Source organism: Macaca thibetana, chromosome 8 (assembly GCF_024542745.1).
Source record: "Macaca thibetana thibetana isolate TM-01 chromosome 8, ASM2454274v1, whole genome shotgun sequence".
NCBI lineage: Eukaryota > Metazoa > Chordata > Mammalia > Primates > Cercopithecidae > Macaca > Macaca thibetana.
This window is the reverse complement of record NC_065585.1, coordinates 104933452-104961042: the sequence shown is the minus strand read 5'-3', so window position 1 is coordinate 104961042 and position 27591 is coordinate 104933452. Positions and strand designations below refer to the sequence as shown.

The 27591-nt window shown below is 50.1% G+C and overlaps 1 protein-coding gene across 15 annotated transcripts in view; it reads right to left on the bottom strand.

Moving 5' to 3' along the window:
* FGFR1 (fibroblast growth factor receptor 1) overlaps nucleotides 1–27591 on the bottom strand; it is a 59651-nt gene that overhangs the window by 10499 nt on the left and 21561 nt on the right. For 4 of the 15 annotated variants that reach the window (XM_050801261.1, XM_050801262.1, XM_050801270.1 and 1 more), the window contains exons 3-8: nucleotides 8528–8794; nucleotides 7190–7279; nucleotides 6766–6938; nucleotides 4970–5093; nucleotides 3369–3559; nucleotides 665–809 (exon numbers count right to left, since the gene is read on the bottom strand). In XM_050801261.1, coding sequence (XP_050657218.1) covers nucleotides 665–809; nucleotides 3369–3559; nucleotides 4970–5093; nucleotides 6766–6938; nucleotides 7190–7279; nucleotides 8528–8794 — 990 coding nt within the window. Of the gene's footprint in view, nucleotides 1–664; nucleotides 810–3368; nucleotides 3560–4969; nucleotides 5094–6765; nucleotides 6939–7189; nucleotides 7280–8092; nucleotides 8470–8527; nucleotides 8795–27591 lie in introns of those variants that run through there. The other 11 variants (XM_050801264.1, XM_050801265.1, XM_050801272.1 and 8 more) reach the window with 4 other exon arrangements.

Sequence of the window (27591 nt, the reverse complement as noted above, 5' to 3'; positions counted from 1 at the left end):
AGCCACCACCCTGAGCAGGCTGCAGGCTCCTTCCTCCCTGGCTCAACACACAGACTTCCCCTCTTGGGAGAGGAGAGACGGCAGCAGCCAAAGAGGATACATGGGCGTCATGAAGCCTGCTGCGGCTGCCTGAGACAGGCCTTTCTGAAGGCAGCTCAGTTCACCTGTCCAGGCTGACCTCTTTCTCCAAAGGCAAGAGGATGGTAGTACAGAAGGGTGGACTGCCCTTTGCAAGCAGCAAGCCCCACCCTTGGGCTGAGCACCTGAGAAAGGAGAAGAGGCGTAGGGCCCTATCTGAGACTTTTCAGACACTCAGTGCCCAGCGGATTGGGGAGGCTGCTAGACCCAAGGACGGAAGGAGCCTGCCCTGGAGGAGTCCGGCTGCAGGGTAAACCCAGATTCCGGGCATGCATTGCAATGACCAGGGGGAGAGCAGAGGCAGGTGCATGGGTGGGAGGCCTCCGTGCGCCTGCAAAACTAGGGAAGCTCTTCTCTGAGCCGAGAGGATTCAGCTCTGAAAGCTGGGGCAGCATGTGGCACCAGGCAGGCAGGAGCCCATTCTTCCAGCTCTCCTGCCTCTGTGTCTCCCCGAGCCCGGAAATGCATGCTCCCCCCGTGCCCGTGGCAAGGGCAGGACATCGAGAGGAGAAGTTACAGTGTGTACCTTCCAGAACGGTCAACCATGCAGAGTGATGGGAGAGTCCGATAGAGTTACCCGCCAAGCACGTATACTCCCCTGCGTCCTCAAAGGAGACATTTCTTAAGTGAAGCACCTCCATCTCTTTGTCGGTGGTATTAACTCCAGCAGTCTAGAAGAGACAATGGAAGCAAAATGGACAAGCATAGGACATGAGACCTCTAAGAGACGCAGAGCAAGGGAAGGAAACAGAGAGAAGGGGGACCAGAGGAAGAAATGCTCCCCCGCATCTTCTTTGCAACAAGGAACAAACGAAAACCACCAGGCAGCAAAACCTGTTAGAGGAAGAGGGTGAGACCCTTAGGGAGGAACTCCGGCAGACCTGAGAAGATGACGGCTGGTTACGACCCTTCACCAGACGCTGGCAGCCACTGGCCCATCCGAGCATGCGGGCGGTGAGCGGCATGGAGAAATGGAGCCGGCGGGCAGGGGCTGTTTGGTTTCAGGTAAAGATAGCCAGAAGGTGAACACAGGAGGGATGGCGGGGGCTGCAGACACACACATGCGCACACACACACACTCGCGCGCATGTGTGCATACACAGCCAGCAGATGCGAGTGTGCAAGGGAACGCCTAACCCCTTCTCTGTTTTTTAAGAGATGGGGTCACATTCTGTCAACCCAGGCTGGGGTGCAGCGGCATAAATGTAGCTCACTGCAGCCTCGACCTTCTGAGCTCAGGCAATCCTCCTGCCTCAGCCTTCAGACTAGCTGGGACTACAGGCACACACCACCATACTTGGCTAATTTATTTAATTTGTAGAGATGGGGTCTTGCTATGTTGCCCAGGCTGGTCTCAAACTCCTGGCTTCAAGCGATCCTCCCACCTCAGCCTCCCAAAGTGCTGGGATTACAGGCATGAGCCACCGTGCCTGGCCTATGGCCCCTTGTCTTAACCACCACTCACTCACACCTTCAGTCTGAAGTACTATTTGTAACACAGCAAGACCGTGTCCCCGTGAGTCCTCGCATGGATCCACACACAGCCAAGGAACACACAGAAGGCAGAGAGGGAGCCCGCAGACACCAACACAATACCAAACCAAACCAGCCTCCCAGGCCGGGTATTTTTCCATGGCTCTGGGCACTAGAAATACAGTAGGGTGGCAAGGACAGTCCGGTACTGGCTTCTCCGCCTGCCCCAGCAGCTTGGGGCCTACATCAAATCCCCAGCACAGGATCCCATCCATCTCCCCATTACCTTTTGCCACAGGTCTGGTGACAGTGAGCCACGCAGACTGGTTAGCTTCACCAATATAATTGGAAACCTTACACACATACTCCCCGCTCTGGGCCTCTGTCACATTGAACAGGGTCAGCACCTCCGCATCCGAGCTATTAATCCCCGAATGCTGGAACAAACCAACGACACACCAGTCAGTTGGGCAAACGCTGAGACGTGGCCACGCATGTTGCTCCCGTGTAACTTTCAGGCAGGCCCAGGGAGCGAAGGGAGATGTTAAGTGAGATTTATTATCTTTCTCTTTTAGATTTTTTTTTTTTTTTTTTTTGAGACAGAGTCTCACTCACTCTGTCACGCAGGCTGGAGTACAGTGGCGTGATATCAGCTCACTGCAACCTCCGCCTCCTGGGTTCAAGCAGTTCTCTTGCCTCAGCCTCCTGAGTAGCTGGGACTACAGGTGCCAACCACTACACAAGGCTAATTTTTGTATTTTTAGTAGAGATGGGGTTTCACCATGTTGGCCAGGCTGGTCTCAAACTCCTGACCTCAAGTGATCTAAAGTGCTGGGATTACAGGCGTGAGCCACTGCGCCCGGCCTTCTTTCCCTTTTAGAAGGACAGAACAAGTGGACTTCAAAAGTCCAAAGCATTTGATTTAAAAAAAAAAAATCACTGCTTCAAATGGAATGTTCTATTTGTGTTTAACCCACTCCCTCCAGGACTAGAGCAGGGGTTGTGTGAGTGGGGACAGTGGCCAATGACCTACAGAGCAGTTTTAGCACCAGTAGCAAAGAGAAGAGAAGGGAGGGCCAGTATATCTCTGAGACAGCCAAGCCAGGGGAGGATGAGGTCTAACTCTGGGACAAAGAGGTAAACAACTTTCCCAGCTTCTGGTTCCTTCCTGTTGCGAGATCCACTGGAGGTTTAGGCAATTACCTTCCCTGGATTAATGGAGCATTCAGGGACAATGAATGTCTGGGAGTGAGAGGAAAAAGGAAGAAAATGCCATTCATTACTCCTCATATGGCTTAGAATTTATAGGTGGCATCTGTTTTTCCAACTCTTCATAAAAGATGCTCTTATCATGCACCCCATTTGCCAGAAAGATTGTACGTAACTCAGGACGCAGGGCTAAGACTGGGAAATGCTTGTCGGAAAGGCTCTGGTTTCGGGCAATGAAAACGCAGGGGTCCAAATGCCTTCCTCGCGTAGCTGACCCCAAAGCCCCAGTGACGTTGCTCTCAAAAATTATAACAGACCAGCATCACCCATCCCTGCAGCCCTCTGTTCCCAGCTCACCTCCACTTTGTGACCTCTGTCACTAGTCCTGGGGGATGTGGCTAGATCCCTACCGAGATGGAGTGTGTGTGCCTGAAGGGTGAGGAATGATCCCATTCGGGGGCACTGAGCCTGCCCTCAGGAACTTGAGCCCCCGAGACACTGGTCTCCTTCTCAGCAGACTGGCCCACGAAGACTGGTGCCGTGATTACCTTCAAGATCTGGACATAAGGCAGGTTGTCTGGACCAATCTTGCTCCCGTTCACCTCGATGTGCTTTAGCCACTGGATATGCGGCTGTGGGTCACTGTACACCTTACACATGAACTCCACGTTGCTACCCAGGGCCACTGTCTTGTTGGCGGGCAACCCTGCTTGCAGGATGGGCCGGTGAGGGGACCGCTCTGTGGAAGAGGGGAGAGGAGGAGCTTGTCACGGGGACCTTGCCAGGGCTAAAGAAGGGTGGGCTCACCTGCGTCCCACTTGGCTTTCCCAGTGATGGGTTGTACACGTCCCAGCACTTCTGCTGAGCCCAGGCCTCTCAAAACAGAGCAGGGGAAAGGGACACCATCTCTTCAGGCCCTAAGCCATCAGGATCCTCCTTCCCAAGGCGGTCATATTTATAGTCACAGTAAATCGCTCATGCTTTAATGGAGAACCTTCTAACTCAGTTGCACCCCCAGACCTCAGCATAACCTGCTCCTCCTTAAGTAAAACCAGAGTCACTTAGACTCCTGCTGTTCACAGCGTGATCCGCCAGCAGTGCTACCAGCATCCTTTAGGAGCTTGTTAGAAATGCGGGATCTCAGACCTTACCGCAACCTCCTGGATCAGAATCTCCTTTTTACTTTTTTTAGAGGCAGGGTCTCACTTTGTCACCCATGCTGGAGCACAAGGGTGTCTTCATAGCTCACTGCAGCTTGGAACTCCTGGGCTCAAGTGATCATCCCACCTCAGTAGCCTCAGTTACTCAGTTGGGACTACAAGTACATGCCACTGCACTAGGCTAATTTTTAAATTTTTTTATAGAGACAGGATCTCACTGTGTTGCCCAGGCTGGTCTCAAACTCCTGGCCTCAAGCAATCCTCCTGCCTTGGCTTCCTAAAGTCATGGGATCACAGGCATGAATAATCCCATTACGCCACCTGGAGCTCATAAGCCACTGCGCCTGGCCACAATCTCCTTTTTAGATCATGTTATCACAAGAAGAACACTGACTGAGAGACTCTGTACCCAATGATCTCTAGGGAGTGATTTTCAGAACTCCTAGAAGGAAAACGCTGTGGTAATCGCTCCAAGAGGCTCAACATTCTTCCTAGAGTCTCCTGTGATGCCCTGAAGTTGGCACAGGTGTACAGTTCTGCATCAGCAAGGTATCTCACCTCTCTGAGCCTCACTGCCTGGGCTCCTGTGCAGAGCTAGACTAATACCACCTACCTTGCAGGCGTGCCACAAGCATTACAGAGCAGGTATTTAAGGAGCCTGGCACATTGCTGGCATTAAGCGACAGCTCCTGTTGCGCTGCATTTAACACCTCTCCAACAGCATCTCCTTCAGGACAGACTCTGAAACCACCTTCCATTTCACAGTGACAACCAGCTTTGACATGTGTTACTGTCTGATCTTAACTCTATTTTACAGATAAGAAAAGTGAGACTCAAAAGGGAGAAGTGACCTGCTCAAGGTGACAAAGCCAAGAAGTGCCAACCGCTATCCTGACTCTGCCCCTAAGAAACCTGGACACCCCGGCTGTGTTCTCCAAGCTCAGCTCTTCCCACTAAATGCATTCCTCCTGCCGCCTCTGTCCTCTTACCCACGACATCCAGCTGGTAGGTGTGGTTGATGCTGCCATACTCATTCTCCACAATGCAGGTGTAGTTGCCCTTGTCAGAGGGCACCACGGAGTCCATTATGATGCTCCAGGTGGCATAACGGACCTGAGGGGAAATGCCGAAGGGGTACTTTCAGAGTCTGAAGGAAAATACAGGCAGAAGCCCCATGACAATGTTGGCACCCCGTGGCACCTGCCCTCCATATCAGAGTCTGGTGGCACAGGGCTCCAGGCTGCAGGGTTGGCTAGGACAAGGCGTGGGGTGCCCCCACTACCAGCCCGTTCACACTCTGCAAGGTGGTAGATGGGGTGTAAAGACTCTGGAAGTCTCCACTGTGACGTTCAAGGTCATTTGTGATCTGGACAGATGTGCCTTCTGCAAACACTTCCAAATACACCAGGAATGTTCCCAACTGTGCACCTCCCCTATTATACTAAGAATCCAGCCCCTGTTGCCCTTGACAGCTCATTTCAAAAACCATCTCCTCCAGTCCAGTCTCTGGTCAGAACCGTGCTCACCCTTTCCTCTGCCTACCAGGGCACTGATCACAGTCTGCTTTTTACGGTAGCCACTCATGGACATTTGACTCTGATGAGACTGGAAAATTTTTATGGGCAGGAACACTGTCTTGTAGCATTTAAAGCATGGTGTCTTGCATGTAGTGAGTGCATGGTGAATTAATTTGAAATGTTTCTGGCTGGGTGCGGTGGCTCATGCCTGTAATCCTAGCACTTTGGGAGGCCCAAGAGGACAGATCACTTGAGGTCAGAAGTTCAAGACCAGCCTGACCAACATGGGGAAACCCCGTCTCTACTAAAAATACAAAAATCAGCCGGGCATGGTGGCCTGCACATATAATCCCAGATACTCGGGAGGCTGAGGCAGGAGAATGGCATGAACCCGGGAGGCGGAGCTTGCAATGAGCCAAGATGGCATCATTGCACTCCAGCCTGGGCGACAGAGCAAGACTCCATCTATAAATAAATAAATAAATAATGCTTACACCCTTTAAGTTGTTAATTTCACTTGTAACAATCTGTCCTAAGGAAGCACACTTAAAAATGCTGACAAGAGATTCACTGCAACATTATTTATTATGGTGAAAAACCAGAAAATACCTAATATCACAAAATAGTTCATTAAATTATGGGACTTTTTTGTTGTTTTTTGGAGACAGAGTCTCGCTCTGTCACCCAGGCTGGAGTGAAGTGACATGATCTCAGCTCACTGCAACCTCTGCCTCCCGGGTTCAAGCAATTCTCCTGCCTCAGCCTCCCGAGTACCTGGAATAACAGGAGCCTGCCACCACGCATGGCTAATTTTTTGTATTTTTAGTAGAGAGGTTTCACCATGTTGCCCAGGCTGGTCTCGAACTCCTGAGCTCAAGCAATCTGCTCACCTTGGCTTCTCAGAGTGACAGGATTACAGGTGTGAGCCACTGTGCCCAGCCAAATTATGGGATTTAAAAATAATGGAATCTTATATGTTTCAAACATTCATGCTTGAAATATATCATGAAAACACTCATGTTAACAAATGACAAGGCAAGGAAATTATTATACATGACGTGATCAACTATGTAAAAACCATATTACACAGAAAGAAGACTGAAGAAATTTTTAAACTTTATTTGCATTTTTTTGCATTTAAAAATTTTAATACATAACCTGTATAGGTAGAAAGTATTACTTAAAACAATGAAAACCGTGTAATCAGGACTTCCTAGCTCGGCCTCCCCTGTTCCCGTTACTCAACTTTCGCATGCACACACACGTACCTTGTAGCCTCCAATCCTGTGGTCAGGTTTGAATTCTTTGCCATTTTTCAACCAGCGCAGTGTGGGGTTTGGGGTCCCACTGGAAGGGCATTTGAACTTCACTGTCTTGGCAGCTGGCACCGCATGCAATTTCTTTTCCATCTTTTCTGGGGATGTCCAATATGGAGCTACGGCTGCCCGGGGAAAGCCGAGAGAGAGAGGCAGGGTGGGGAGGAGCAGCTGGTCAGGCTCAGGAGCAGGGCCCAGGCCAGGACCTGGGGGTGCCCTGCCCATCTGCCCAACACCTGTGAGCAGTGCCTGGCACTTAGCAGAACAGGCATCGTGACCCCATGTGCCCTCTCTTCCTCCCCTTTCAGCCTTCCCCTCCCCTCTTAAACCCAACGCCCAGACCCAAAGGGCAGTAAGATAGGAAACAGTGTCTCACGCATACGGTTTGGTTTGGTGTTATCTGTCTCTTTCTCCTCTGAAGAGGAGTCATCATCATCATCATCATCCTCTGAGGAGGGGAGAGCATCTATGGGAAGAAGAAGGGGCACTGAGGTTCCTCCTAGGGACCCCTAGATTTCGCCAAGGCTAGTGCAGTTCCAGATGAACACAAACACCCTCCCCATGGGGATACCAGTCCCACTTCTCCCTTAGTGACCATCTCTTGGTGGGATGGAAACTGTTTAAGAACAGTTCCTGTGCGTGTTTCCTTCCTTCCCCAAAGCACTGCTCCCACTGCCTGGAAGCCTTCACACTGGGTGGTTCCATCAGGGTCAGCTGTTCCTCTTTAACTTAATTCCGTCCTACATTCAAAGGCTCTCTCTCAACTTGTGGTACCACCTGGGTGTGCTGGTGCCAGGCAGCGTGTATTCTTCTTTGGACGGCTGACTACAGGGAAACCCAGGCAGGTCTAGACACATTGTAGCTAGATGCTATTTCCAAACGATGGGCTAAACACTCCACAGTCAGAATTTTTCTAGCATGTGTCCACTAAGGTTTGGGGGCTGCCCTCCCTAACCAGAGCAGATAGGGCACCCAACACCCCAGCAGCTGCCAACACCTCTCCCCAGTAAGTATTTATTTCTTGTAAGAACAGGCTTGACACACATGTTATCTCACCCATCAGGGTTCATGCCAGATCTTTCTCCAGTCCTTCCTATCACCTTTGGGGATCTGGTGCCAAGTCCGCACCCCGAGGTGCAAAATTGGCATAAAGAAAATTTCAGCAACACTTCCTCAACTCCTAGTTTTGTGAAAGTCACATTCTAATAGTGGCAGGTTCCCAAGTTCACAGAGCTCCAGGGCTCCCTGGCTGCCCTCGCACAGCTCCCTTGCAGTGCACCTGGGTTCCTCTCCAGCAGAGCAGGGATCCCACCACCTGTTCGGGGGCTCTAATCACTAAGCCGAGTACCAAGTCCAAATGGCAAGGGAGTGATGGGGTGGAAGCTGGCCGAGCACCACTTAGCCTCCTGGAGATCTGGGCAAGCTGTGGTGGAAAAAAATCACAGGGTCTTAACATCCCAATAGCCCTGGCAATCACCTCCGAGGTGTGTCCTGGAAGCCCCAGATCTCTGGCCCTGGGGCCCACCCCACCTGGTCACCCCTCTGAGAGCCAAGCCACGCGGTAGGCAGGGAGCAATGTTAGTGGGCAGCAGTTTCTGAAGCAGAGTGGGGTCAGACCACGGAGGGGGAGGAGGTTCACCTTCCCCTGATACTGGCAGAGAGGGGTGGAGGGGGTGGGTCTAGGGAGGGGCGAGGGCACGGCTTGGCTACCAACCTGAAACATTGACGGAGAAGTAGGTGGTGTCGCTGCCCGAGGGGCTGCTGGTTATGCAAGCATAGAGGCCGGAGTCCGCGGGCACGGAGTCCTGCACCTCCACCTCCTCCCCTGTGATGCGGGTGCGGTTGCTTTCTGCCAGCTGCACCCCGTCCCGCAGCCAGTTGATGCTCTGCACATCGTCCCGCAGCCGACAGCGAAGCTGCAGCAGGTCACCGGGGTGGACCAGGAAGGACTCCACTTCCACAGGGGCTCCCCAGGGCTGGGCTGCAGCCACCACGGGGCCGGGAAGGGAGGCCAAGGGGCGAGAGAGGAAGACAGGGAGAGGGGAGGAGGGGAGAGACAAAGGGAATTATGCTGGCCACACGGAGCCGCACCGTCCCGGGCATCACTTACTGGAGGCTACTGAGCCGGGGCAGTGGGAGTTGGAGCATGGGTCAGTGGGGAAACAGCTGGCTGCCTGGGAACCCCCATCTCTTTTCCACCCCACTCCTCCAAAAGTCAAAGGAAGAAAGAGGCAAAGTTAGGAAGCAGCTGTAGCAGCATTAAGCGGATCACATTTCATTTCCCCCCATCCTAAGGGGAAAGGTCAGCCCTCCCCAGGACTTCTTTGTGTCCAGAGTTGCCCCCTCCCCGGACACTCAGTTCTTTGCCAAGATCCCCACTTGCCAGAGGAACACCCCATTTCTTTTGGGATAGCTCAGCCTCACCCTTCCCTAGCAACAGCTGAACAAACCCCGCCCCTCAAAACCCCAGCAGCCCCTGCCCAAGTCGAGAGAAGAAGGCAATTTGTCAACCAGGGGCTGACCGGGATGTGTGTGATTCGGCGAGGGTGGGGGTCTCGCCCCCGACATGTCAGATGCACATGCTGGGAGGGGGCAGCCCAAAGAGAGGTCAGCTCAGGGAACCTCTCGCTAACAGGTGTCAGGGCAGGGGATTTGGAGCTGTTGACTATATTAGAACCAGAGGCCACAGCTGCCATAAAACCCACACTTGCTCTGGCAGCAGGAGCTGTCGCACACAAAGGTCCTTTCTCCTCAGCCCTCTGCCTGGGCACACCCTCTCAGGCCCCCCACCATCCACTCTCCCTCCCCGTGCCCCATCCTTCTCTGTCCCTGGGTGGGAGTGCTGGACCCACCGGGGTGTCCGCACCTCACACAAGATCTGATACCGCCAAGAGCACCTGTCCCTCCCCTGACCAGTGCCTCTTCCCACACGCATTCAAGAAGGCCCGTGGCCCAGACACACCTGAGTCCACCATGCTGGGCTGTTACCCATCTCCCGAACACACCCCTCTGCACTCACGAGGGGAAATGAAGTTTCTATTTCCTTTTAGGATGTTCAAACGTACTCCTGGAACCTTCCACCTCTCACCTACCACCCACACCCCGCCCACAGCCTTGGAGAGGACTTTTCTCACCATCTGTTCACCCTAAGAGACTCTGGAGAGCAACTGTCGCTCCCCAATGCGATGCACAAGGCTCTGAAAGAGCCTGCTCTCCCTCAGCCCCTGCTGTGGCTCACGCCTGCCCCAGCGGCCACAGAGCCCCCGACTGTTTCTGTCCAGCTCTCAATACTCACTCTTCTGTCTCAGCCTAGTTGTTGACTTCTCCTCGAGGGCGGTGCTGACTCCAAGTCTGGGTTAGGTGCCCTCCCCTTCCTGGCACCTGTCACACTGAAGGGCAGTCCTCTTTCTGAACCTGAGTGTGGGGATGTGTCATCGGTACCTTCAAATCCCCAGCGTCCACCATGATGCCTGGCGCCCAGGAAATGCTTGCTCAATAAATACCACACGTATGGCCAGGCGCGGTGGCTCAAGCCTGTAATCCCAGCACTTTGGGAGGCCGAGACGGGCGGATCACGAGGTCAGGAGATCGAGACCATCCTGGCTAACACGGTGAAACCCCGTCTCTACTAAAAATACAAAAAACTTAGCCGGGCGAGGTGGCAGGCGCCTGTAGTCCCAGCTACTCGGGAGGCTGAGGCAGGAGAATGGCGTAAACCCGGGAGGCGGAGCTTGCGGTGAGCTGAGATCCGGCCACTGCACTCCAGCCTGGGTGACAGAGCGAGACTCCGTCTCAAAAAAAAAATAAAAAAAAATAAAAAAATAAAAAAATAAATACCACACGTGCAGTCACCCTAGCTCTTCACTGCCTTCCTTTCTAATCTCCCTTTTCTCTTTCACTCCCCCTTATTTGAAAGAGAGTCTTTCTGAAGTGCTCAGCAGGCTTCCGCTAGAAACCTTAAAAATGAAAATAGGTGTCCCGCGCTTCAGAAGTGACCAGCAACTGACAGGGACTGACAGTGGTTTCCCTCATGGGGGCTGAGGTTGCAGGCCCAGTCCTGCATCGACCCATGGGCTTTATCTTAAATAAGAGTTGTCAGACACAAGGGTGCTGCTTTAGAAGGGCTCAGACACCACTAGGCTTGCACACGTTTATTTTTGTGAGTCCGGTCAAGGGGAACACCACAAAGGTGAGTAGACCACACAACTGATTAAAAATAAGCTTTTGTGGGCCTTAGAAGAAGTTATTCTTTCCATTTTTAATGGTCTGTGGTTTTGCCCAATGAAGGTAGGGGAAAAGCAGTTTAGACTCGACTCTTAAGGAACAGAGCAGACACTCCTATTGATCAAATCTCATTTCCCTCAAATGACCTCAGTGATTAAATATTTTGCAGCTTGTGATCTGTGCAACCCGTTGGTCAAGAGTAAACTTGAATTCTTACCCTCTGGCAACCCAAGGCCTATTGCAGCCTGGTCCCAGAGAAAAAAGCAGCTCCCAAAGACAAAACCGTAGCAAAGAGAACTCCCAGGCTTTTATTTCCCTCCAAGAGAAAGTAGCAAAGGAACACTGGCCCTGGTGAGACCCGCTCTAGCTGATACCAGCTTGGATCCATACCTTCCTGACGGTCCCAACCAGAACGTGCAAACAGAACTCCACTATACGTGATCTCTAAAAGCCTCAAGAACCAGCTCGCTTTCCTCCTGATGCAAGCTTAGACCCCAGTTCCCTTCCAAACATGGCTCAGGTATGCTCTATCCTCTCCCTTTCCCAGAACCATCTTGGGATAATTTTTTTTTTTTTTTTTTTTGAGATGGAGTTTCACTCTTTTGCCCAGGCTGGGGTGAAGTGGTGCGATCTCAGCTCACTACAACCTCCGCCTCCCGGGTTCAAGCGATTCTCTTGCCTCAGCCTCCTGAGTTGCTGAGATTACAGGCGTGCGCCAACACACCCAGCTAATTTTTGTATTTTTAGTAGAGATGGGGTTTCACCACGTTGGTCAGGCTGGTCTAAAACTCCTGACCCCGTGATCTGCCTGCCTAGGCCTCTCCAAGTGCTGGCAGGATCCACCACACCCGGCGGGGATGATCTTTTAAACAGCCTCCCTGGGGCTGCAGCTCTGACTCCCGCTTCCAAGCCGTCATGTGCTTGACATTATTTTTCTGATCAAAATCTACCCTGTGTACTGAATAAAATTCACATCCCTGCCTCACCTTCAAGACTCCCTGCAATCGGCTTCCACTCTCTCCAGCCAACCCCATTCTCTCTACCAGGGTTTGTCCCTCCCCACCGCCACCCTCCCCACCCCCCAGTCGGGATGCTTTCAGCCCCAGCTGCATCCTCCCTGCCATGGCAAAGCTTACTCCATCTGGAGGACTGTCAGCGCCACTCCAGAGTCCTCCTGCCTCAAACTACTCAAAGTCCACCATCCAAAATGTCTAGGGACTGGGCGCAGTGGCTTATGCCTGCAATCCCAGCACTTGGGGAGGCTGAGGCAGGCGGCTCACTTGAGCCCAGGAGTTCAAGACCAGCCTGGGCAACATAGTGAGACCTTGTCTCTACAAAAAAATTTAAAAACTAGCCAGACTTGGTGGCACATGCCTGTGGTCCCAGCTACGCGGTGGGCTGAGATAGGACTGCTTAAGCCCAGGAGTTGGGCTACAGTGAGCTATGATCATGCCACTGGGCGACAAAGACCCTTTTTTTTTTCTTTTTTAAAGACAGAGTTGCTTTGTTGCCCAGGCTGGAGTGCAGTGGCACAATCTCGGCTTGCTGCAACCTCTGCTTCCCAGGTTCAAGCCATTTTCCCACTTCAGCCTCTGGAGTAGCTGGGACTACAGGCGTATGCCACAATGCCTGGCTTATTTTTGCATTTTAGTAGAGACGGGGTTTCGCCATGTTGACCAGGCTGGCCTTGAACTCCTGACCTCAAGTGATCCACCCGCCTCGGTCCTTGCATCTTCAGTTAGCAAGTGCTGGGATTACAAGTGTGAGCCACTGCACCCAGCCAGACCCTGTCTTAAAACAAAACAACAAACTAGGAAGCCTTGTTTACACCAATGTCTCATCTCTAATTTTCTGTAAAACAGTTACTGTCTGAATCACACAAATTCACACTCAATTACATTCTATTTTGTATTGTTTCTATTGTTTTAAACAGCAGACAGGTAATTCACATGCTGTAATATTCATCCATTTAATGGTTTTTGTATATTCAGAGTTGTGCAATCATTCACCACAATCACACTTTAGAACATTTTTACCATCCCCCACCCCTCAAAAAATGCCTGACTCATAGTAGTCACTCCTCTATCCCCTATTCCCAGTCTAAGCAACCACTAATCTGCTTTCTGTCTATGGATTTGGCTATTCTAGATATTTCGTATCAATGGAATCATACAATATGTGATCTTTTGTGACTGGCTTCTTTCACTTAGCATGTGTTCAAGCTTCCTCCATGTTATAGCATAGAATCAGCACTTTGTTCCTTTTAATGACCTAATAATATTCCATTGTGTAGACATACCACATTGCAGTCCTCAATTGACAGACATTGGGTATAATGTTTCTTTTTTAAAATAATAAGTTAAAGTTTCAACATGTTGCCCAGGCTGGTCTTGAACTCCTAGACTCAAGCAATCCACCCACCTCGACTTCCCAAAGTGTTGGGATTACAGGCGTGAGCCACTGCACTCAACCCATATTGCTGCTGCTTTTTTTTTTTTTCTTTTTAAACAACTGCTAATCAATTTATTAGTAGTTGACTTTGAGCATCTGCATTGGTGACTTCCACCTCAATTCCTGGCTCAATACTGATGGACGTCAACCGCTTAACAATCTCAGAAGGACTGTGCAAGTCAGTGGGTAGATGGTGGATTCTCATCTAGAAACGATCCATGACTCTGAACCTTCACCACAAGGAGATTTTCTTATAGTGAGTCTCAAAGTCTTGGCACGCATTCAAACTGATCCCTTCACCTTGACATTCTTTTCCTTTCCTCCTCTGAATCAAGTCAGCACACACTTTCTCCAGGGGTTTTATGCTGTGGCTCATTAGAGGGATTTAAATTTGGTGAATGGTCACCTCCAGCTTCACAGGTGATTTTAGTATCTTTAAAAGCCATGGCTGCAGTGCGACTTCCTGACTGACTTGTTCAGAACAGCGGTGAGTGAGGAGCAGGAGCGTGTGGACTGCAACGCCACACCACCTACGACTGCATCTTTCTCAAAGAGCTGCATTGCTTCTTTTCTTTTGAGACAGAATTTCACTCTTGTTGCTCAGGCTGGAGTGCAATGGCGTGATCTCGGCTTACTGCAACCTTTGCCTCCTGGGTTCAAGCAATTCTCTTGCCTCAGCCTCCCGAGTAGCTGGGATTATTACAGGCACGTGCCACCACGCCCGGCTAATTTTGTATTTTTAGTAGAGATGGGGTTTCACCATGTTAGTCAGGCTGGTCTTGAACTCCTGACTTCAGGTGATCCACCCGCCTCAGCCTCCCAAAGTGCTGGGATTACAGACGTGAGCCTCCGTGCCTGGCCTGTATTGCTTCTTTTTATTTTTTGAGACAGAATCTCGCTCTATCGCCCAGGCTGGAGTGCAGTGGCAGGATCTCAGCTCACTGCAAGCTCTGCCTCCTGGGTTCATGCCATTCTCCTGCCTCAGCCTCCTGAGTAGCTGGGACTACAGGCGCCCACCACCACGCCTGGCTAATTTTTTGTATTTTTAGTAGAGATGGAGTTTCACCGTGTCAGCCAGGATGGTCTCGATCTCCTGACCTCGTGATCCACCAGCCTCGGCCTCCTAAAGTGCTGGGATTACAGGCATGAGCCACCGCGCCCGGCCTGTATTGCTTCTTAATTGTCCAGAATGTCTAAGTCTCTCCTAGGAATTAGCAAGCAACTCAGCACAGACGTACGTATAATTTTCCCACAGTGCCTAACAAGGTCAAAAACCCAGAGACTACTCAATAGGTCCAGAACTGAATCTAGCATCTGGCAAAAGCTAATTTTCAGAGGAACCAAAAATCAGCCTAACCTCGGGTTCTAGCGGCTTTTTTCCATGGCTAGGAGTGCTCTTGGTGTGCGTCAGGTTCTCCGTTTACAAAGCAGGGATGATGCCACCTTCCTATAGGAGGAGATGGAACCAACTGCTTGTATGCTTTCCAGGCCCTGCTTGACCGCGTCACTACCCTGTCCAGTGGCCCGGACCTTGGGGAATTCTAGATAAGGTGGCTGATTTGGGGGCATGACTGCTCACTAGTCAGTGAGCATGACTCACCCTGCAATTACCAGTCAGCACTTTCCATTCGCTTTTGGTCTTTCCAGTGTCCTTCACTTATGTCCTCATTAGAAAGGTTCTAGCCTCTTCAGCTCCAGTTGCCCTGAGTCAACTCAGGTTCTCTGGTCAAGACCAACAGGCCAGGGTGTCCATTAGCAAGGACTGGCCAAGAAGACTTTTATTGGACTGGCCAAGAAAGACGAAGAAAAGAAAGCCACTTTATTGTTCAGTCACTTGAAACCAGCATTCCAACTCTTGGAGAACCTGATTGATTGGAATCAGATACAAAGGTTGTCCTCAAAATGCACAATGGGGATGCTGACAGGAAAGCGGCACCTAAACACTTGCTTTATGCATCTGTTTCCTGAGAGATGAGGTGGGGAGTGGAGGTTGGAGAGCATCTGGTATCTGGATTCCCTGGTGACCAAGCCTGAGGCTGAAAAAGACTGGCTGTTCACTATTACAGGCTCGAGGTGCCACGTGTTAACAATGCATTGTGGATTGGGTGCGGTGGCTCATGCCTGTAATCCCAGCCCTTTGGGAGGCCAAGGTGGGAGGACTGCTTGAGGCTAGGAGTTCAAAACCAGCCCTGGCAACATAGTCAGACCCTGTCTCTGCAAAAAATAAAAAAATCAGCCAAGCATAGTGGTGCATGCCTGTAGTCCCCAGGTACTTGGGAGGCAGAGGAAGGAGGATCCCTTGAGTTCAGGAGCTCAAGGCTGCAGGAGCTATAATCTTGCCTGCACTCCAGCCTGGGCAACAGAGACCCTGTCTCAACAACAAAAAAAGTGCATTGTGAAAAAAAAGGTGCCTTATGCTTTGATGCCAACAGAATGGAGTCACTCTTCTCACCAACAGGAGTGGGAAAGTCAGGGTTACGGTTTGACTTGAACATCATTAGAGGACTCAGGCTGCTGATCTCATTACCACACAGGTTCCTGGGTCAAAGCAGCTGGCAGGTGGACCTTGGGAATTTGTGCAGGCTGCAACCAGTGATCCTTTTAGAGCGAGTGACAGGGATTCATACATCAAACCCACCCTGCTTCTCTAAGGTGTCTCTATCCCCTAAGAAAGAATTAGGAGCCCACCAGAGACCCACACTTTTTGGTAATCCTCAAGGAAGCAGCTAGAAAGGACAGAGGCAGGGGTGGGAGGAGACTTTCCCATGGTGCTTTCACGTTCAAGGAACACAATTAATGATAATGAGGCCCTACTGAGTCCCTCTTCCCTTCCTACTTTCCCCCCAAATACTGCAGGCTTGTAATCCCAACAAGCCAACAGGTACGGCATTTTGCTTCTGGCAGGACTGGACAAAAATCTCCTAGTCATTTAGAAGGCAGTTCTGGGATCTTGGCTCACTGCAACTTCCATCTCCCGGGTTCAAGTGATTCTCATGCCTCAGTCCTCTGAGTAGCTGGGACTACAGACGAGCACCACCACACCCGGCTAATTTTCTATTTTCAGTAGAGATGGGGTTTTGAACTGGCCAGGCTGGTCTTGAACTCCTGAACTTAAGTGATCCGCCCACCTCGGCCTCCCAGTTCTTGATTCTAAATCTGTATCTTCCACCAGTCATGGGCTCTATAAAAGGTGAAGGAATGGAACCATGAGAGGCCCAAACCCATACAAACTTTGCTATTCTTACGAGAAGATGAGACCCCAGTTCTCAGAAATCCAAGACGACAGGGAACTTTCTTCAACATAGCTACCATTAGGTGACTCTGGGAGCCCTTGTCACTGTGCAAGGAGAAATGGGTAAAACAAAGGCCCAGAAGGCATATGTCTTGCCCTAACAGGGGGGCTAAGATTTGCATAGCACCTTAATATGGATGAAGATTTTATATTGCAACATGAGACAAATGGAGAACGTGAGGACCAAGTACAGGCAGGTCCAGCACTGGCTCTGACGTCATGAAACCTAAAGAAAAGTATCAGCAGTGAGAGTAGAGGTTGGACAAAATGACAGGGAAGGGAGAGGGGAGGATTTAGATGAGAGGTGAAATGTCTGGGGGGGAACACGAGAATGAAGTGCTTACAGGCATGGCTGTGCCCTGGTCTGAGGGGCAGTGGGAGATAAGGCCAGGCTGTACAGCCAGCCAGCAACGGAAGGTTCATGGGAGAATAACAAATAATGATTTCCATTTGTAAGCCGAGGGATAGAACAGAGCCACCAAAGATATCCCAGGGAACACACCTCTCTGCAGAGACTATGAATGCAGGGCATTCATGCCACATGGACAAACACACCTGAAAATGTATTTTGAAATACCACTTCACCAGCCTGGTCCCATAGCAGCCACTCTGGTCTGGAAGTTATCCATCCCCAAACCCCACAACTTAACAGGAACCCAGTGAAGAATAACAACATATTTACATAGCACTTTGCAATGTACCATGTGCCTTCCCATATATTATCTAGGGATCCATAAACATCTGAGTAAACAGCAATACCACTACTGGCCAATATTTCCAGCACACTCACTAGATCCCATAGGCCGCACAAAGCTTTTAACACAGACCCTCCCATTTCATCCTCATAGGAACCTTATGAGGTTGATCCTACTATGATTTCTATCCTACGGATGCGGAGGCTTACTACATACCAGCATAGTTCTCAGCATGCGTTAACTTAAAATCTTGTGAAGTATTTAAGAGTTAGAATTATTAGTATTATTTTTTATCATACTTTAAGTTCTAGGGTACATGTGGACAACGTGCAGGTTTGTTACATATGTATACATGTGCCATGTTGGTGTGCTGCACCCATTAACTCTTCATTTACATTAGGTGTATCTCCTAACGCTATCCCTTCTCCCTCCCCCTCGTTATCTTCAGGCCAGGTGCGGTGGGTCACGCCTGTAATCCTAGCCCTTTGGGAGGCCAAGGTGGGTGGATTACCTGAGGTCAGGAGTTTGAGACCAGCCTGGCCAACATGGTGAAACCCTATTTCTACTAAAAATACAAAAAATCAGCCAGGCGTGGTGGTGCATGCCTATAATCCCAGCTACTTGGGAGGCTGAGGCAGGAGAATCGCTTGAATCTGGGAGGCAGAGGTTGCAGTGAACCAAAATCACACCACTGCACTCCAGCCTGGGCGACAGACGCAGACTCTGTCTCAAAAAAAAAAAAAAAGGAATTATTATCTTCAGAGGGGAAACTGGGGCACAGAAAGATTTGGGATTTGTCCAAGATGGCCCAGCTAGGTTGTTAAGTGGCAGAGCTGGGATTCAAACATAGGTAGCCTGGTTCTCCAGAATCCACACACACCCAGAGTCCAGCTTTACTGCTTGCAAGGTAGCCTCAACCTTCACAGTGTCTTGACGTCCCCAGGTGAGGAAGCCCTTCTGGCTCAGCTCTTTGATTCTGTCTAATGGCACCCCCGCATCCTACCACCTCCCGTGAGATTCTGAAGTTGGTTGCTTTGGCCTTACCTCCCCTCCTTCCCTCATTTCCTCAAGCCCACAGCTCGTATCAATCATTACCTTACAGTTGAGTGCTTTTAATTATAAAATGCACTCTCCTGCCTCTGAGAGTCCAGCAGGCTGGGCTGTCCAAATGTGGCAGGTGAGAAAATGGGGGAGGTGCTCGTTGTGATTGCAGCAGACTCAAGACCAGTAACAATGCCCCATTTTGGCAATGCACTCCATATTTCACAGGGCCTGCTTCTTCTTCACGTACAGGTGACTTGTGTTCCTTCCCATTTAAACAGGGAAAAACGGAGCTTAAGAGATGGCTCCCAAAGTCACAAAACAAGGACAACCTCTAGAGGCTGCATCTGCTGGGTCCTGGCCCCTCCACTGTGTACAGCTTCTCTCCCAGGGCTCAGTCCAGCCAGCACTGTCACAGCACACGGGGTGATGAGGCGTGGCCCACTCCAGGTCTGTGCCACTCTACCTGGACCACAGGAGACAGCACCCTGCCTCCCCTGTCCTCAGCTCAATCCCCAGCAGTCACCTGACACCTTCTCTCTTCTTGAGCCCCTCACCCTTGATTACAGCTTCCAGCTGATGACCCCTGATGACCCACTGAGAAGATTAAGAACACGAGGCAAAAGAGCTGGTCCGCCCTCCCTCTTGGGCCACATCCTCAGGACTGCACAGGGCTCACAGGGGTCCCGGCTTTCAAGCCCTGACTGCTCCAGACCTGGCTGCTGCCTCCTGTCCGCCCCCCACCTCAAACACTCCATGACAGCCCCAGCTGGTCTGGAGCCTCTCAACCACCTCCTCTCCCACTCTCCCCAGTTCCACCTCCCCAGTGGAGCCAACATCCTCACTGCTCCTTTGATTTTCCTTTTCCTCTCCTACAGGCCTTTCTCCTCTCTCTCCAACAAGCAATCATCTCCATCACTTTCCTAGGCCTTAAAACTCACTCTTCTGAGACTGGCCAAACTGCATTCTCCACCTCTCCCCAACATGAATGTGCCTTCCCCTAGAGCTGAAAATGTTCATGGCTATGTCTTGCACTTAGTCATGTTGCTGGGGTGCTGGGCTGATGGTAGGTGTTTGTCTTACCTACTCTGTGTTCTACACTCCAAAGGGCTTAGGGCTTAGATAACTGACCCCCAACAAAATCCAGGTATCCTCCATTAGCATGATGTCTCAGGGTAGCAATTTCTATCATCCCTATTCCATCTTTTTGATTTCTGGATTTCTGGGTTAAAAAAAATTAGAGAGAAAGGCTAAACTCCCCAGCAACACAGGGGAAACTGGTGGTCCAGAAATGTTTACAGTCTTGGTATAAACTCCCCAGAGATAAATGAGGGGGCAATTGTGGGTGGGGGAGGAACTCGGGGTGGCTTTGAAAGCAACTTAAAAGGAGCACAGAACAGCGCAGCAGGACTCCAGAGGCCCTCTGCAGAGGTTTTTTTATTACATTATTTTGGCTTTGAAATGGAACTGAAAACTTACCTTCGGCTGGCAGGACCCGGCCAGAGCGCGGAAGCGTCTCACCGGGTCACAGCTACCACCCTACAACGGTTCGGGTGGAGGAAGCCCAAAAAATACGTATTTCCCTCAACTCTCGGAGTCCCCAAATAGAAGGAAAGCTGCAAAAATGGGCTCCACAGGTATGTGTGGAAGGAGAGCCAGGAGCACCAAATCAATTAGCAGGGCCTGACGCCCAGGGCCAGCGGCGTCCACCAGCCCCCGACCCAGCGGATTTGGAGAAGCACTTTTTTTTTTTTAAATTGAAGAAAGTGAAAAGAGTAAGAAGGGACATTTTGCATGCAAATGGGCCACTGCCAGAAGAGCCCATTAAAATGTAAAAACTCTACATTCAGCCTGACAAAACGGTGCAAACTGCTGTGTTTGCCAGAGGGCCGGCAATAAAGCTCACAACAAAGGGGCCGGGGGACAATGGCGGGCTGAATGGCCTCTGCCAGCAGGTCCCCCCGCGCGTTGCCATGGGGACCCCACCGGGGCTTACTAAAGGTATTTCCTGAGGAGAAAGGCAGAGCACACAGGCCCAGGCAGCCCGGCTAATCCTGACAGGAAGCCATGGCCATTCAGCAGCCCAGGGGCTTGGGGCCCGGAGTTTTGTTTTGTTTTTATTAAAAAAAGATTTCAGCCTTTTGTGTGTCCCACCTCGTCACTGTAATTTAGTGCTGAGCCGCCTGCACTGGCCAAAGCCACAGCCAGGACCCTGCACCCGCCCCAAGACCCCCCAAAAACAGATCCCCCTGAGCTGGGCAGCAAGACACGCGTAGAATCCCACTGGGGAATCCCAGGCGGAAAGTGCTCTTGGCCTGAGAGTTGTGTGTGGATCTTAAAAGACAGAGGGACTCTGGGTGTCGCAAGGGATAACGCAGCCTCAGAACTGAGTCTGGGGCTCAAGCTTCTATGCACGGGTTCATCTGATGCCTCCTTCAAATCTGCACTTTTTTCCCCTAGGGATTTTGCCACCTTTCTCCGATCAGCACCAGTGTCCCCCACCTCCTCCCTACCTCTCACAAGGGGGAGTTCACTCCCTTGTTGGGAGAAGGACTATAATTAAGTGATTAACAAAGGAATGCACCCAAGAGTTGTCTTAAAAGAAATTTCCCTCCCTCCTCCCTCCTTCCTCTCTCCCCAGCAAAAGTTCTCACCCCATTGTTTACTGATATTAAGGACACAGCTGTACAGAAAACTCTTACTACACCCATTCGCTCAACCTATTCCCAATACACTTTGCTTCTCTCCCTCCTATCTAAACAGGAAGAAAGCATTGCTCTGGAAAGAGGGAAGATCACTTACTCATCCAAGAAGAGCAAAGGTAGATGCCCTGCGGCTACGGGGGAGGGCCGTCCAAGCTCACAGTTCCTAGAAGTTTGTGTCACCATTTCACATCTGGCACCAGAATCCAGCCTTGGCAGATTCAGGGAAGGGAGCCAAGGACACAGCTGGCGGTGGAGACAGAAACTCTTGTGTGACAACTGCCCCCTAGGACACAGTTTAGGGTCAATTAACATTTCCTGAACAACTTGCAAATGGAAAGAGCCATCCCCAATGAAGACTGAAAAATGAGAGGCTCAACTCATCCATTATGACTTGAACTCAAGTCTATCAGTGTTTGCAAAGGCCATGCTGTTGCATCTAGACCTCCACTCGGAAACATGTTTTGGGCCTGGCATTTTAATAGAAACACAGAGAGGAAAACACACTATTTCGGAGGCATTAAGACTGTGACTGGCAACTGCCCTGGATACCTTGGGAAGCTTCTAAGGCCATATTGGGTGGGTCCTATCTTGGGAAAAGAAGTTGGGGCATCTGCACGATGATAGAAAGCTCCCAGGATCTGCTAAGGACCACTTAGGTGGACTGTAAGTTGGGGGGATCTAAACACTCAGGTTGGGGGAGGGGTTTTCTCCTGCCTTTATTATAATATAAAACACATCCTAAACTTCAAGCAAAATTTAACTCGTCATCACCTGTGACAGTGCATAAGAACATCTTCCACCAAGTTGTTAGCTAAAGCGGGGTGTGTGTGTGTGTGTGTGTGTGTGTGTGTGTAGGGGTCCCACTGCTGGAGGGGAGCTCAGACCCTCCCACCACTGGCCCGGAGCCCAGGCCTCCCAGCCATGTGTCTGCAGCTGCGACCTGTCATGCACTTCCTGGTCTGGGTTCTGTAATGGAAAGATCATTAACAGTGGGGGAGGGTGGAGAGATGAATCAACGGCGAAGAGGTAACCCTGCAGCTCCCACTCTCCACTGAGCTCTGACCTTAAAGTTCGGTCAGGTTCCTTAAAGAAAAGAATGTATCGCCCTCCCCCCACCTCTCCCAGCTGGGGCCTCTTGAACAACCCCCCCTCCCTCAAACTCAGCAGAAATTGTATGGGGAAGGAAACGCCAGCAGCTGGGCAGGGAAAACTTGCCGCTCCCTAAACTTGCTGATGAATTAGTAGAGGCTTCAGCTGTTTCAGGATGTGTCTTCTGGTCCCCCAAGCCTGCCATGGGTGCTTGAGCTCACAGTTCACCTGGAATCTCAGCTCCCCAAGTGCCTGCCATCTCCCCGCAATCCCGGCTCATCCCTGCAATGGTGGGGCTGGGTCACAGCCTCTCCAGGGTGGAGAAATGAATGGGCTTCATAAAGTTACTTTTTTTTCCCACCGTAAAGAAATTCCCTCGTGGTTTTACACGATGCGACTAAAGACAATAAAACATCCTTTGAATACGAAAAGGTGTGGAACAGTGGTTACCTGGGGGCTGGAAGAGGGGAGAAGAGGGAGTTAGCGTTGAACAGGTAGGGTGTCGGGGAAGGTGAAATGGATGGTGGTGATGGCTACACAACGTGAATAAACTTAATGCCACAGAACTGTACACTTAAAAATGGTGAAAATGCACCACAAAGAAATGATAAGTATTTAAAGTGATGGATACAATACAGCAATTACCATGATTTGGTCGTTACATAATGTGTGCGTGGATCAAAACATCATACTGCACCCACGATTATACACAACCATTACACGTCAATTACAAATTTAAAAATTGGTCGGCACGGTGGCTCACACCTCTAACTCCAATACTTTGGGAGGCTGAGGTGGGATGAGTCCAGGAGTTAGAGATCAGCCTGAGCAACATAGTGAGACCTCAGCTCTACAAAAAAAAAAAAAAAAATGAACAAAATTAGCCAGGCATGGTGGTGTGCACCTGTAGTCCCAGCTACTTGAGAGGCTGAGGTGGGAGGACCTCTTGAGCCTGGGAGGTCGAGGATGCAGTGAGCTGAGATAGCAACACTGCACTCTAGCCTGGGTGACAAAGTGAGACCCTGTCTCAAAAAAAATACATAATCAATTAACTTAAAAAAAATAAAAAGTTAAAATGGTTAATTTTATGTTATATATATTTTACCACAATAAAAGAATTAGACGGCGCTGGGCTCGGTGGCTCACGCCTGTAATCCCAGCACTTTGGGAGGCCAAGGCAGGCGAACACCTGAGGTCGGGAGTTCGAGACCAGCCTGACCAACACAGAGAAACCCCGTGTCTACTAAAAACACAAAATGAGCCAGGCGTGGTGGTGAATGCCTGTAATCCCACCTACTTAGGAGGTTGAGGTAGGACAATGGCTTGAACTTAGGAGGTGGAGGTTGCAGTGAACTGAGGTCACACCATTGCACTCCAGCCTGGGCAACAAGAACGAAACTCTGTCTCAAAACAGAAAAAAAAAGAATCAGATGGTAATGGTAGTAGGCAGCATTAGTTTATTAAAAATGTTCTTACTTGGCATAAAAGTTGGCGATCCTTTGTTGGCTCCAAAAATCTGGGGGGAAATTTTACTGGCCTATGAAATCTAAAAATCTGGGACCACTGGTCTGTTCCACGCATTTCCAGGAGAGCATGGACCCAGAGACTGCTTCATTCATATCCCATCCATCCATACACCACACATTCTTCCTTCAGGCTCACTTTTATGCACACAACATGAACGTTGAGCATTCAGTACTCTCAGTTTTAAGAAATTAAAAACATGGTTTGGGTTTTTTTTCGTTTTTTTTTTTTTTTCCTTTGAGACAGGGTCTCACCCTGTAGCCCAGGCTAAAAAACAGTGGCACGATTTCAGCTCACTGCAGCCTCCACCTGCCTGAGTCAAGTGACCCTCCCACCTCAGCCCCCCAAGCAGCTGGGAGTATAGGCACATGCCACCATGCCTGGCTAATTTGTTTGTAGATACAGGGTTTTACCATGTTGGCCAGGCTGGTCTTGAACTCCTGACGTCAGCTGATCCACCCGCCTGGGCCTCCAAAAGTGCTGGGATTACTGGCATGAGCCACCATGCCCAGTCAATTGAGGGATTTTTCTACCTGGAGTACATGGCTCTGTGGTAGCCAGGAAGCTAAAGCCTAGTATCTATGCTCAGGGCTCCAGTGATCAGGAGATCTAGAATAATCCTGGGAAAAGAGCCCTTACTCTCAGCAAAGTCAGTATTCCCCATGTCCTACTAGAAGAGAGAGAGCATACTTTGAGGTCCTTGTAAAACCATTTAGTCCCAAACTCAGTTTGAGTCACAGGTGGTTGTCACTGGCTAGATCCAGCCAGTGACAGCACCTGAAGAAATCACTCAGATGACAGCTGATCACTTACTGTGTGACCTCAGGCAAGTCACCTCCCCTCTCCCTCTCAAGCCTCAGTTTCCTCCACTGGAAAATGAGAGGGCTGACTGACCCTGTCCCAGCCCTAACCAATGTCCCATTTTAGTTGGGTCTTGTGAGATGATAGAGGGGCATCGCTTACTGACATCCCTTCCCGTGCCCACCGTGGGCACAAAGCTCCCTCCAATGTGAGGGAAGTGAAGAGCCCTCAACTGAACTGTCCTTCAGAAAAAAACGATTCTTTGTTGGTCTCAGGGCTCCAGCCACCAGCACCTTCAATAAATGCTTCTCCTCTTCATCCCTGCTCCCTGGCCTGGAGTGCTTCTCGAGATTCTAAGGCTGACAGAAAGCCCAGCTATACATGGAGGATTCACTTTAGCGTCATCTTTTGACGGTCATGATATATTATCCCATGAGAACGGTTAGGCAAATAAATTTTTTAAATGCATTGGGAGTTTGGGAGTAGTGAAGGACTAAAATTATAAAATAAACATATGAAAAATATGTTTATAAAATTATGAAATAAACAAATGAAATTGACACTTCATTTTTGGGGGAACAGAGTCTCTGTTGCCCAGGCTGGAGTGCAGTGGCGCGATCTTGGCTCACTGCAACCTCTGCCTCCTGGGTTCAAGTGATTCTCCTGTCTCAGCATCCAGTGTAGCTGGGATTACAGGCACCCGCCACCACGCCCGGCTAATTTTTAAAAAACATTTTTAGTAGAAACACTCACTATGTTGGCCAGGCTGGGCTTGAACTCCTAACCTCAGGTGATCCACCCACCTCAACCTCCCAAAATGCTGGGATTAAAGGTGAGCCACTGTGCCAGGCCGCAAGTGACACTTCAAATCATGACTACCCACGTTTTGAATGCCTAACTTCATTCAGTAGTTAGTAAAGGAACCTGAATCTTCTAAGGTTCAAAAGCTACTTCCTAAAACCTAAGGAAAATAAACCTTAATTCCAAAAGTAAACTCTGGAGTTTGACACCAGAGGAGCAGAGTTTTCTGAATGCAAAAGGACACTTCTGAAGGGCCGGGGCGCTGATCAGCATTCTAAAGGCTGTGATAATTGACCAAAGGCTGTGGCAGAGCAGGACAACATAAGCTCTTAGATCACTTCCCTGTTCACATCCTTCTCCTCCCCCATGCCTCCAAGGCAAATTGACTCAGACCTTTTTTTTTTTTTTTTTTTTTTTTTGAGAGGGAGTCTTGCTATGTCGCCAGGCTGGAGTGCAATGGCACAATCTCAGCTCATTGCAACCTCTGACTCCGTGGTTCAAGCGATTCTCCTGCCTCATCACCGTGCTGCCCAGGCTGTTCTCAAACTCCTGAGCTCAGGCAATCAGTCCGCCTTGGCCTCCAAAAGTGCTAGGATTACAGGTGTGAGCCAACACGCCCGGCCTAGGTGATCCTCCTGCCTCAGCCTCCCGAGTAGCTGGGATTACAGGCACCCACTACCACGCCCAGGTAATTTTCTGTATTTTTTGTAGAGACGGGGTTTACACCATGTTGCCCAAGCGGCTGTTCTGAGCTCACTCTATCTGCCCACCTCGGCTTCCCAAAGTGCTGGGATTACAGGTGTGAGCCACTGTGCCTGGCCCTTCTTCATTACTTAAAAAATACACTAGGCCGGGCATGGTGGCTCACGCCTGTAATCCCAGCACTTTGGGAGTCCAGGGCGGGCAGATCACGAGGTCAGGAGATCAAGACCATCCTGGCTAACACGGTGAAACCCCGTCTCTACCAAAAATACAAAAAATTGGCCGGGCGTGGTGGTGGGCACTTGTAGTCCCAGCTACTCTGGAGGCTGAGACAGGAGAATGGCATGAACTCACTCGGAGCTTGCACTGAGCCGAGATTGCGCCACTGCACTCCAGCCTGGATGATGAGCGACACTCCGCCTCAAAAAAAAAAAAAAAAAAAAATACACTAGTAGCCTCAAAAAAATGTTAATGCCCCAGCCTCTGAAGCTTTTGATATGTTTACTTCCATCCATCAGAAATTGTTGGATCACGGCCATATTAGAAGCAATCTAGTTTATGTGTCCAGGCAATACCCATACCATATACCACACAGTCTAGGCTGTGATCTATGAAGAAAACTCAGGTGTCGGATCTGATACCTTGGGAACCTTCTCCAAGTAGGAGGTCTCTGGCAACAGTGGAAATGGCAGCGTCCATGGGGATTTTGTTACACTGATTATTCTACGCTAGGGAACCTGTTCATTAAGGCAGCTCACAGACCTGTGACTGATGTGTAACCTCTCTACAGAATGCCACAGGAGACGTTACTGCAAGCAAGCAAGCAAACGCGCGCGCGCGTGCACACACACACATACACACACACACCCTGACAAAGGGAGGGGATGCGCAACTCCTGTGAGACAAAGGGGACTGAGAGCAATGTTTACTTTCAGAAGTTGGTCCACCTGGATTTTGTGGGGAAACCCAATTTGACATAGAAACATAGTGAAATACAGTGGAAAAAAAATACTATAGTCAGAACCACCTGAGTTTAAATCCTAGTTCCACCCCTCACCCACTATGTAAACTTAGATAGGTTACTTAACCCCCCAAACCTGTTTACTCATCTGATTATGGTCATAAAACCGATGTCTGTGGAATCATTGTAAAAATGGGAAAATGTCAAGCATGCAGAGTGTGGAGATGATATTTATTATTATTATTATTACTTTTGAGACAGAGCCTTGCTGTCGCCCAGGATGGAATGCAGTGGTGCAATCTCAGCTCACTGCAACCTCCACCTCCCGGGTTCAAGCTATTCTCCTGCCTCAGACTCCTGAGTAGCTGGGAGACTACAGGTGGCCGCCACCATGACCGGCTAATTTTTGTATTTTTAGTAGAGATGGGTTTCGCCATGTTACCAAGGCTGGTCTCAAACTCCTGACCTCAAGTGATCTGCCTGCCTCGGCCT